Source organism: Amborella trichopoda, chromosome 1, assembly GCF_054954075.1.
Source record: "Amborella trichopoda isolate Santa Cruz 75 chromosome 1, AtrichopodaSantaCruz75HAP2 v2.0, whole genome shotgun sequence".
NCBI lineage: Eukaryota > Viridiplantae > Streptophyta > Magnoliopsida > Amborellales > Amborellaceae > Amborella > Amborella trichopoda.
This window is the reverse complement of record NC_142336.1, coordinates 60,553,298-60,565,360: the sequence shown is the minus strand read 5'-3', so window position 1 is coordinate 60,565,360 and position 12,063 is coordinate 60,553,298. Positions and strand designations below refer to the sequence as shown.

Below are 12,063 nucleotides of genomic sequence, written 5' to 3'. Positions count from 1 at the left end.
ACAAGCTTGGTGGGCAATTTAATTTTTACATCACTGATTGGAAGTGAGTAAGCAATAATACAAATGATTAGTGACAATTGTTTGTAATTATGTTGTATCATCTCTCACATCAAGATGCATAAAAAGCTTACCCATTTGTTAACAAGGTGCCGTTATCTTACAGCCTACACTTGGTGTTAAAAAGTAAAGTTCCACCTCGAAACCCTATAGAAAAATATAGTTTCCACATTGAGGATCTTTATGATAGCTTGAAAATTATTTTTGCATGTGGTTATGAAATTGAAAGCTCTAAAGTGACGTAGGTCTCATAGATCTATAAATAATTTGAAAATAAATACTAAAAAGTAATTTGTTGCAAGGCGCGTTAATTTTACAATTTATAGCCTAAAATATTTTTTTACTTATTTATGGTTGATGAGGGCAAGATAATTAGTTTGAGGTTTGTCCAGTACGGAAGTACGTTTTTGAGGGGCTTTTGAGTTAACTTTTCTGTTAGAATATATAAAAGTATATTTTAATTTTTTGAAAGTTTATTTGTGAAATTTTTTTTTATATATATAAATATTTAATTTATTTATATTAAAGTCAAAATAAAAAATAAAAAAAATCTGAAGTCAGTACGGAATTATTTCCGGAGACATCATTGGCTCAAGCTCGTAAATATTATTATTATTTTTGTTAATTCAAACATTGTAAGACACATCTCAGCGGGGCGGGTGAAACTTGGGACAGGGAAGCAACAGGAAATGGGATTTGAATGAATTTGAGTCCCTTTTCCCCCCTCATCTCATCTCATCTCATCTCATCTGAGAGAGAATGGAGGATGGTTCCTCCACCACACGGATTTGAATGAATTTGAGTCCCTTTTCCCCCCTCATCTCATCTGAGAGAGAATGGAGGATGGTTCCTCCTCCCGTGTGGTGGAGGCTTCTTCGTCTTCTCCTTCTTCGAGCAGCATTCTTCTCCACCTCATAAAGGAGACCCTCGGCTTCACTCTCTACATGCACCATCAGATCCCTTCGTACATATCTATCTCTCACCCATGTTTTCCTCTGCTTTTAGGGCTCAACAACAGTAATCTCCTAGTTACTTAGTTTACTTTTGCTTTCGCTCGCGGTTTATGTTGTTTGGTTTTGTGGATGTTCCATTCGCGTGCATCGCTACTGCTGTCTACATAACCTTCCTCAACTCCAGTTACCATAGGAAATCATATTGCTTTCTTACGCACTCTCGCTATCCCTTTTCTGCCTGCTTACTTTTTTTCTTTTTTTAAAAAAAATAAAAAATTGCACTTTCTGTTGCTTAGTTGATGGATATGTCATTTAATTGCTACTACAAGTGTTCGGGCTTGGATTGGGGATTCAGACTTTGTCAATTTCTCCTAGGATTAGGGAAATACATCACAACTTACAAAAAAACAAAATCACTTGTGTGTGTGAATTCCAATGAGACTAGGATGTCTCTGACATTTTTTTTTTATTGTTTTTTCCCTGTGGTATGAATCAATACTTTTTTCTAACAATCTGTTTGAAATTCTCTATTTAAGGTGAAACCCACCTGAGAGGATTCCTTACAAGCATAAAAACATGTGATTATGGGGCCTCCATATACTTGGGGAAAATCTCACTCTTATGCAATTTGGGGTTGGGCCATATTGAACAGATGTAAACTCAACGGAACAAGAACTCTCCAATTGTAGTGGTGTCTTTTTATGGTGGTTGGGTGCAAAGCCTTCGCATCCATGACATTCATGCAAGTTTACCTCAAAAATGTGTCTCTTCCTTCTCCTGATATATTGGGTTCCCTTGGGAAATCTTGTTCAATTAAAGAAATAGGTTAGTTGCAGTTTGCACATCCTTACTCAATAAAAATAGAAAGATAGATATGGGGTAGGTCCGCCCCCAGCCATGATGGTTCTGTGGAGATCTACCTTGATGATTGGGGTGGACGCATCTGTTTATACAGAGTCATATACGGCTGCCTTCTCTGAGCCATTCATGTTTCGCTTCACTGAATGATGATGTTAAGGCCACCTCTTCTGGCATTCAATCTCCACCCATTCCTATGATTCTCTCAATGGATTAGCTCATGGGCATGTGAGTTGCTGTGATGGTGGCGACTGGTAGATTCATCCTATACTACTGCATTATTTCTTTTTAATGGAAAATACAAATAATTGTTAATGTACCACACACAGTACATACATTTTGTGTCTGTCTATGTGTGTTTGATATAGCCTACTTTTTTCCTTCTATAAAAAAAGAAAAAAAATCAGATGTAGAAGTCTCTCTGCCTAAAAAAAGGTGCAATTCAAACATTCTGTTGCAAAGAATTGCAGTGCTTCCTCCAGTTTGGAATTTCTTGTGGCCAGATGCTAACTAAAATCACTGTCCTTTTGCAGTATCTTGCAACATTTAGAACTGGAGTTTACTGCATTAACATCGGAATGCATATCTTTGGTATGCCCGTTGCACACTGACAACTTTTTTCTTTTAACGGAATATTATGGGGTGATCTTTTGATTTTCCATAGCCTGAGGAAATGCTACACATGTAGGAGGAATTGATTGCAAAGCAAAAGGAATCAAGGGCATCTTCCCAGAGAAAGAACCTTGGGAGACTAAGGGAGGTGAAACATGGGATAAAGCAACTTGAGAAATTGATGAATTCTGTTTCCAGTGTAATCTCTGCAGTTGAGATGATGGTCAATGAAATTCCTCAAGTTGGCGGATTTCTTTTGGTTCTTGGAGGTAGTCTTGTACGGCCTTTACATGTTTATGAGGTTTCTTTTTCACATGATGGAGAATTTTCTCAATGTCCCAAGGACTGCACGAGTCTTACCAATAATGGAAGCGCAGAAGCCCTTTCTAGAAAGGTTCCTTTCTTCATATTTCTGTAAAATTTTGACTTTATCATTGTTAAGAAATGGTTTGCATTGGCATGTTTTCATTTTCGAGAGTTATGCCATGATTTATACTTCTTTTGTTATATCCTTCTAGGTTATCCGAGCATTGATTTCAAAAGATGCTGGTGGTGATTCCTTTTCAGGTTCTTCAAACAAACATCTTTTTAGCATTATTTTTTATTTTCTGGTTTGGTTATTAATACTAACCTAGGAAGTATCTTCCTGCTAAGATTTTTGTTGCTTCTTTTAGGTCCTGCTAAGCTGTTTGTCCTGATTAAAGCTCCCTGTACATTCAATCTTCCACTGCATTTTCTTCCCAAGCGTGAATTTAGGTACAGCAGAAAGGTATGATGAATTTCTAGTGCAAGTACCTCAGTTGTCTCCGTGAGCCATCATTTCCTAGTCATATTTTCATTTGATTTCCTTTTTACATGTTTATGATGTATATTGTCACACCTTCTGCTCTTTTAGCAAAATATTCTCTGCCTCATGAACTGTTGTCTACCTTACACAGATACAACCTTTCAGATTGCATATCAAGTTCCAGACGGATAATTCTAAAGGATTCCCTGAAACTGTTGATTGCTCTTCCAATGATATGATTTGGTAAGTTGTTGTTGACAATATCATCATCATCATTAACATCATCATTTTAGCCTTTTTCCAATTAATTAGGGTCGGCTACATGAATCCTCGTTCTCCATTCTACTCTATTAGAGGCCATATCTTCAGTGAGGCCATAAGTGCCCATATCTTTTTAGACTACTTCCAACCACGTCCTTTTGGGCCTACCCCTTGCTTTTTTCAGTCCTTCTACTTAAACTAATTCGCACGTCCTAATAGGTATTGTACTTGGTCGGCGCCACGCATGATCAGCCCACCTAAGTTAACTTTTTCTCATTTTATCGCCTATTAGTGCCACACATAAATTCTCTCGAATAAATTCATTGTAAATTCTATCCCTTCTTGTCTTGCCACTTATCTATCTCAACATCCTCATCTCCGCTACATTTATTCTATGGGTATATTGTTTTTTGTTCACCCAACATTCCGTCCCATAGAGCAAAGCTGGTCTCACCGATGTCCTATAGAACTTGCCCTTCAACCTCATTGGTATGCGGCGATTACATAAAATTCTAGTTGCACATCTCTACTTCGTCCACCCAACTCTAATTTTGTGTGTGACATATATCTCGATCTCTCTATTTTTCTGGATTATCGACCCAAGATATCGAAAGTGTGTTCTTTTTTGTACTTCCTGGCCGTCAATATTAACTATGTCCTCATCTATACTCCTATTATTACTAAATTTGCACTCTATATACTCTACCTTAGTCCGACTAATTTTAAAATCTTTGGATTCGAGAGCATCCCTCCAAAGTTCTAACTTTGTGTTGACGCCATTTTGAGTCTCATCAATCAAAACTATGTTATCTGCGAACAGCATGCACCAAGGTACCTCATCCTGTAGGTACTTAGTTAAGTCGTTCATAACTAAGACAAAGAGGTATAAGGTCAATGCTGACCCTTGATGTGGACTTATTATCATTGAACTCACTTGTCTCTCCACTAGTTGTTCATACACTAGTGGTTGTTCCATCATACATATCTCTCACAAGTCGATGTAGTGTCTAGAGACGCCTTTCTTTTCCAACATGGCAACACCAGTCAAATCAAATCTCGAGGTATTCTATCATAAACTTTCTCTAGATCAATAAAGACCATGTGGAGATCTTTTTCCTTTGCCCCAAACTTCTCATTCAGTTACCAAAGTAGGAAAATAGCCTCAGTTGTTGACCTTCCTGGCATAAAACCAAATTAGTTTTCAGATATTCTCGTTTCATGCCTTAGTCGTTGCTCAATGGCTCTTTCTCAGAGCTTCATAGTATGGCTCATAAGTTTGAATAGTTTGCACAATTCTATGTCTCCTTTGTTCTTGTAAATAGGTACCATAATACTTATTCTCCATTCCTCTGGCATTTTCATTGTTCTCAGCACCTTCTAAGTTTTGATCGTTTCTATTATATTGCTAAGTTTTATAACATGTTTGTTTTTCGCTAATCACCTTCTGAACCTCAGCATTCCACCACCAAGTTTCTTTATCGAAATTTTTTTACCTTTTAGATTCTCATAAAACTTCTTTTGATAAATTTAGCCATCTCATTCCATATTACATTGATATCATGTTCAAAGTTCCATTTTCCTTCAACTAATTTATCCATAAATAAGTCGATTTCCTCATTTTTTAAATTCCACCACCTAGTTCTTGGACACCGATTACTTTCACCCCTTCTCCTCCATGTCTTTATGTAGACATCCATGACCACGAGCCTATGTTGTTGACAATATGTGCCTGATAGTTATTTCAGATGTTACCTCTAGAAACTGCATTTTTAAATCGAAAGTTGGGAATGTTGTGTTTTGGATTCATAGAGGCCAGGATGGCCACCCCATTGCAATGAATACTTTTCCTCTCCCTTGACTTTGAGGAGAATTATCATTGAAATAACTGGATTGATGGGTTTTCTGTGCTTACCTAAAAAGAAGTTGATATTAAATTGCATTTACCATTGTGTACTAGCTGTATTTGAGAAAGCTGGGTTGTGCTGCAAATCTCAGATAAAGGCAGTAGATTCTATGCTGATAAGACTAATGATTCTTTCTTTGTATATTTTTATTTCCCTGCTGCCTGCTTTATCTCTCTTATAATTTGGGATTGTGGATGGTGTTTTGAAGGCCTTGCTATGTTTATATTTGATCTTATGTTGCAGGTTCCAATGCAGACACATAGTTAAGGGACTTGGATGCTGCAGTGAAATGAACGATTTATGAAGATCCATCCAAAAAAGAATGCCACATTATCTCTTCCATGAGAGCTTTAATGTTTCTGCCCATCAATATATACCTGAAAGTGTGACATGATGTAGCCAATTACCTGTTTTTGGTTCTTGCTTCCCTATGTAGAGCCATAGCCTTAGAGAGTAACACATGCATAATTAGCTATTAGTTCAATTACCCAGCTATCACTTCTATTACTGGAGCTCTAGTTTTGTGGACTTGTGAAAAGAATGTGGTTCAATGGCTAAAGCTTCTTCATCTGACGTTTCCTTTCACCTCCCACCCCCCAGCCTTTTTTTTTTTTTTTTTAAAAAAAGTTCAACTTTCTTATTTTTCTGATTTTGTTTTGTCCCTGTAATTCAAGGCTAGAAATGGAAATGTTCACAAAACGCCGTATTTTATATGGGTTTACAAATATTTGCACAAGCACCTTTCAGCAATTCATATAAGAAGGGAAGAAAATGGATGACCATGATTGCTTGTATTAATTTAGTTTTATTATTTTACAAATGGAGTTAACTTTTTTTTGTTTGTTCACACTTCTTGATTAGGTGTGCTTAAAAAATAGCCCCTCAAACATTTAGAGGTGTGCTTAAAAAATAGCCCTTCAAACATTTATAAGTATTTTGGTCAATTCATTTTCTTAAATGTTTAAATATTTTTTAGTTGTACCTATTGAGCACACCTTCAAAGTTTCATGTCAGTTGAACCCGTTAAAAAAATAAATAAAATACTACATGCAATCAAGACCACCTATTTTCTTTAATTCTAATCTGAATAATTGGAGCATACCATTTGAGATGGTATACACTTTCATTCCGTTGTATTTGAAAAGGATGGTAGAGTGTGTGACACATTTTACAAGAAGATTGGCTATAAAATTTTCATCCAAAAATTAAAGGGAAAACTTCAATTTTGAAAATGCCATGCACGGCCTTTAGGTACTTTGGAACTTGAAAATAATTTATTTTTAGGGAAATTTACATAAAATTTCTTTGTTTGGGCATTTAAAGGTCTCCCGTATTTCCATTTTATGCTCAAATCCCATTATTTGTGGTTCTTATTTCCGAATTGTCATTTGTTTGGACTTCTATGTGACCTGGGATCAGTTTTATTTTTAAGTGAAATTCTGGTTCGAACAGCTCATATATAAACTGGTCTTTCAGTAAAAAAAGACAAATGACTGGGTTTAGACGGTAGAGATGGTTATCATACTTGGTTTGAAGTTGAACCGTGATGCCCAAGGGTCACAAATTAAATCTCTTTAATGTTGTGATATTTTCATCTATTGGATTTCGCGTCTAATGGTTAAAAGTGATTGTGAGTTCATTGAACAAAAATAAATGGTCTCATAATATACAATCATTTTTTATATCTTGAATTTAACTTAAATTCTGTATGTTAATACTTCTCACCATCATGATCTTAAAAATATTTAAAAAAATTAAAATGAATAAAATTATCAAAATACCCATGAATTTTATGGCAGTGTTTTGGTTATTAATAAATTTTAAAATACTTTTGTGATACTATTTGTAGATGCGTGACAATGCAAAGCAGTACTTTAAACTCAACAATGATCGATTCCTTTTAAATCCCCGTCCCATAAATATCTATTTTGTTATGCTTTTTTTAAATCAAATATCTATTTTCTTTTTTTTCTTAATTTTATATAATATTTTCTTATGCTTCTTTAAAATCCCCACCCTATAAATATCTATTTTTATTTTTATTTTAATTTTAATTTTTTATTTTACTATTCTTTTAGATCGCCAGTTTAAACTCATCCAGATCTAATCCAGTTCAACGATCTTTTGCCAAGGTGTCGAGTGGAACACGTTTGCCGGAATGCTAAGGAGGATTAGTGAGGATGCATGCGTAGCTCCCGTAGATTATAATCGAGGCCTTCTGGTATGGACGATCCGATATGGATTTTTGGGTGAATGGTCCTCCGTAAATCTGGATTTTAAAATATTAATGAAAAATTGGACATATCAAATTTAAATTTAATCTGATATATAGAAAATGAGATAAAATTAAAATAGATTCCTGGGGCTTACTGAAACAGAAATGTATAGAAAGAGATATTCTATCGTTGGTCTAGTTTCTGTTAATTGTTGTTGGAAGTGGTTCAAAGTGTACTACTCAATTAATTTATGGAATTTGGTGTCACATCCGAAGTTGATAAATCTAAAATCTGAAGGTTAGAAGTTATCGTGACGCCCATGTGGTTTGGCACGTGTTCGTAGGGGGACGCTTGTCCGTGAAGGCAGAGTAGATTGCAGCACGACAGCAGCTGGTGGCACTTGTTAACGATCCTCACTTTACAACCACAACGCAACGCAACGCGACGCAACTCTTCTTCAAAGCTCTGTTGTGATCATAGAAGAAGAAGATGATGGCTCCGTCTCATCCCTCGGTAGTTTTGGTCTTCTTCGTCCTCCTCCTCAGCTTGCACTCCTTTCTCGCCGATGGTACCTCCTTGTCCTTTTTTTTGTTTCTTTTGATTCTTGCCAGGGGATGATTGATCAATGGATTCAAACATTTCTTCTTCTTCTTCTTTTTTTTTTTTTTTTTTTTTCTTTTATTCTTTTTTTTTTGGCCGTGAATGCATACTTAAAATACACTTGTGTACTGGAACGAGAAAATCATTCCATTACTTTTATTTTCTTCTGTTGCGATCTCATCCGATGGAATACGTTCTAATAATGGGAATGCATTATGGTATTGAACGAGAACTACCAGATATCTGGTATCAACACTCTTAAGAGGGAATGCATTCTAATAATGGGAGGGAGACGGACGGACTTACATTTGATTCATCTTGGGCCTTAACGATGATTATGATTTGATTTCATATCCCATTACCCCTTATATTCTCCCAAAACATCCACTGATGCACGGCGACAGTGGAAATCAACCGTCCCCTTTATAATTTCTGTACCTGGCCCACAGTTTATGAACTAGCACGATCTTCCCTTGCTATACATACTCCATGATGCTCTTCATTCTTCGCTGTGCCAGGCTTAGTCTCATTTATCACAATCTATGCCTAATTGGACAGCTGCCATCTTTGATATGATCCAGACTGCACAATTATTATCTGTTGCGTGCTTTGTGCATCGATAGATCACTTGATCTGACAAATTCCAGGTCTGTTCTCGTGTGCAATGTGCATATGCCCTTTTTCATTTGTTATCACAGGGATAAGAAAATAAAAAATGAAGGTTTTGCAATGTTACAAACATAGTTCACTGCAACATGTTCAAGGATTTTGCATTTGTCCAGGTAGAAAGTGAAAATACTGTTCTATAGGATAACTGGAAGAGCAGCTTTGCTTTATGAGGCAGAATGTTGGGCGGACAACACCTGTTAGGAGGTGGAGGTGCATGTTAGTTCAAGCGGAAGGATTGATAAGGCTTAGGGGTACACCCAAAAGGACGTGAGTGGAATTAGTCCGAAAAGATATGGAGACCCTCAGAGGGTATGGCCTTAAAAAGAGCATAATGGCGGACCAGGTTCATAGCCGACCTCAATTACTTGAGAAAAAGGCTATGATGATGATGATATGAGCCCCATTATCAATTATACCTTTGACCTAATGGCTAATATGCTTGATTGCTACTATGATATGATCCATAAACTTTAGTGAGAGAGCTTATGATAGAGACGTGCTTAGCTCTGCTATGCCCAGAGTGAGGCATGGATTGTATTTCTAGCAAATTGATGCTTCTTATTTGCAATGGCTTGAGAGGAAACTTAGACGGCTCATATAATTGTGTATACAAATTTTTTATTAGAGGCATTTTTATCATGCATGTTAATTTTAATTAAGTCACTTCATTGTTGCAGCTCTTTGTGCTTGCATGATTAGGGTTTCCTTTAGGGGTCCATCCATCCAATCGATGATACTCATATTTTTTTCATGTCAATATCTAAACAAATGGCACCTTTGATATTTCTGTGTTTATTTTGAAGTTGTCTAGGATGAACTACTTGATGTGATATACCAATCCTTTAATTTTCTGTTAATTGTTTAGGAGATAGGTACTCCTCTTCTATCAACGGTTCTAGGGAATTTGTGTCAATAGAGCAAGGTGACTTATAATTAACCTTGAAAACCAGTTAAGTTTTCGTTTTCTAATTCGTTCAAGAAACTTCTTGGACAATTTGCTCCACATGTAAAAGATAGGAAAACAAAGGTGAACGATTTATTTCTTACCTTGAGGCCCTCTAGCCTGACTGTCTTGTGATGTTCTACTCATACAAGAAGGCAGATGGTCCAGATTTCTTTTTCTTTTAAGAGAAGTTGATATATGGTGTTTTGTACAAAAATGGACCCCAAGACTGCTGAAGGCAAGAGAAGGCCCAAGAAGAGAACTGGGGAGGGGGGGGAGAGAAGAAAGAGTAGGATGAACTAGTCTTTAGACAGCCAACCTTGATAAAAACAAAGATGCTGCGACCCTGCAAAAATGCAGTGGGGAGGATAAAGCAGAGCAGGAGGATTAGTAACTCAGGTTGTGAAGAGCTGGTGCGGATGCCAAAGCTGTGGGTGATCAATGCGTGTAGGTCAAGTTAGCAATGAGTGGCATTAAAATGGCCTTTGAATTTCTAGGCTATCTCCCATTGCACCTACTATAGCCAATCTATCTGCCATGTCATTCACCTAGTTTAGTGGCCTAGCTTAGCACCTGTTCAGATTTCATGCTCATGAATCAAAAGAAGAAAGCACTCAATGTTTACTTGGTACTTAGATTCAGAATTGAAGTCCTGGGGTCGTGCTGTTTTTTCCGGAATGTTAGAATGTTTTCATCTCCTCAACCAATCTATTCTCTTGTTTTGCATGCAGATTCTGAAGATAAGCAGCTATTTAACAGTCTTAACAGCTACAGGTCATCCTCGAACCTCCCTGCCCTATCGAGTAATGAAAATGCAGCTTGCTTAGCCGACAAAATTGCTGGGAAATATGAAGACCAACCTTGCACCAACACCACCGGTGCTAACACGGTCCCTGGAACAGAGACTCAATTCAGTGATTACCCTGATTTCTTAGCCGATTGCCATCTCAACGTGTCAAACACCAGGGACGGTGTCATAATGCTTGTCTGTGTTCCCAAACTCGTTCCGGCACTCGTCCTCTCCAACTTCACGCACTCCCAGCAGTACTCTCGCTATCTCAATGACACCAAATATGTGGGTGCTGGAATTGCTTCGGAGGACAACTGGATTGTTGCAGTCCTCACCACCAACACATCAACTGGAAGCTTCCAACCGTACAACGCTGCTACATCCTCAAAGGTTGTCATGTCTTCTCTCTTTTTACTGGCTTTTAGCTGCTTCTTACTTGACTGAACCCTATGTTGTGTGCAATTTTCCTTCTTTTCTTTTTGGAGATCCTTTTCACGGAACTGTGAACATGTCTTGAGAGTAGGTAGGGATTGCAGCTCTTTGCTCCTTCCTCTTTCATATTTAGAGTAAATACCTGTGTTTGTTGCAGTTTTTTTTTTTGTTGTCATTTTTCATATTTTGTATTCAACGTTTTTTCTTCTCTTGCTACGTCACGAGCAAATCAGCCAGAAGACTTGCACCTTGTTACTTTTATCGGTTATACTTCCCTTCACACACACACAATGAGCTCTCCCAATTTTTGGCTACTGTGATATTATTGGAGGTTTTAAACTCCTAATTGTAATTATTCCTCCCAAGGGAAGTGCTGTTTGGCTTAATCAATGTCCAAGTCTTCATGGGTAGCTGTATTAGATCTTTTTCCATCTTGCAAGCCCCTTTATTTTGTATATCTGGTTTGATCCAAGCAATTGCATAACCGCTCAAGTTCTATAGGAAGAAAGACGTGGGGAAAAGAATAGAACTCTCGCTTTGGATAGTGAACTAACATTATAACTGATCAATCCCCCGATTTGAATTGGGTATCCTTATAGACCTGGCCAATTCCCCAATGGTATCGAGAACCGGTCAAGTCTCTCCTTGGATCACTGGTTCGATCCACTGTACAGTGACTCAATGGGAATCATCCGGTCATTTTTTCACATCAAAGGTAACTTCTTATTTTCCTTTGGGAGTTCTCTCTTTCCCCAACTTTTACGTATCAATAGTTCATTGAAATGATTTATCTGAGGTATAAGAAGCCATAGATTGGATGCCAAAATCATCTGTCGTCTTCCCTTAATTTCTTACCGAAAATTACCCTTTTTTGGCTGAAAGTTTGGGTTTTTTTGTTGTCTAGGAATTTGCTGAATAGCATCATTCTGCTCCATTCTTCAACTAATTTTCTCAAATTTGGCTCTAAATGGCCGTAATCCA

General features: G+C 37.2%; 2 protein-coding genes across 5 annotated transcripts; both read left to right on the top strand.

Annotated features, from left to right (window-relative positions):
• The first annotated feature begins 689 nt into the window (after positions 1-689).
• On the top strand, positions 690-6,005 carry LOC18440512 (non-structural protein). Of its 4 annotated transcripts, none has more exons than XM_006850656.4 (7): positions 690-1,021; positions 2,402-2,459; positions 2,557-2,874; positions 2,999-3,047; positions 3,155-3,249; positions 3,419-3,510; positions 5,676-6,005. In XM_006850656.4, exons 1-7 carry the CDS (start codon positions 894-896, stop codon positions 5,734-5,736), a joined length of 801 nt encoding a protein of 266 aa, XP_006850719.2. In that variant the 5' UTR covers positions 690-893; the 3' UTR covers positions 5,737-6,005. The 4 variants fall into 4 exon arrangements, with proteins under 4 accessions (XP_006850719.2, XP_088707669.1, XP_020527051.1 ...); XM_088851543.1 differs by having other exon boundaries at positions 690-1,074; XM_020671392.2 differs by having other exon boundaries at positions 690-2,096.
• Positions 6,006-6,958: 953 nt separating this feature from the next.
• Positions 6,959-11,242, top strand: LOC18440515 (Glycoprotein membrane precursor GPI-anchored). The gene is made up of 3 exons (XM_020671393.2): positions 6,959-7,653; positions 7,992-8,216; positions 10,592-11,242. The coding sequence occupies exons 2-3, from the start codon at positions 8,138-8,140 to the stop codon at positions 11,092-11,094; spliced, it is 582 nt and encodes a 193-aa protein (XP_020527052.1). The 5' UTR covers positions 6,959-7,653; positions 7,992-8,137; the 3' UTR covers positions 11,095-11,242.
• Positions 11,243-12,063: the final 821 nt, after the last annotated feature.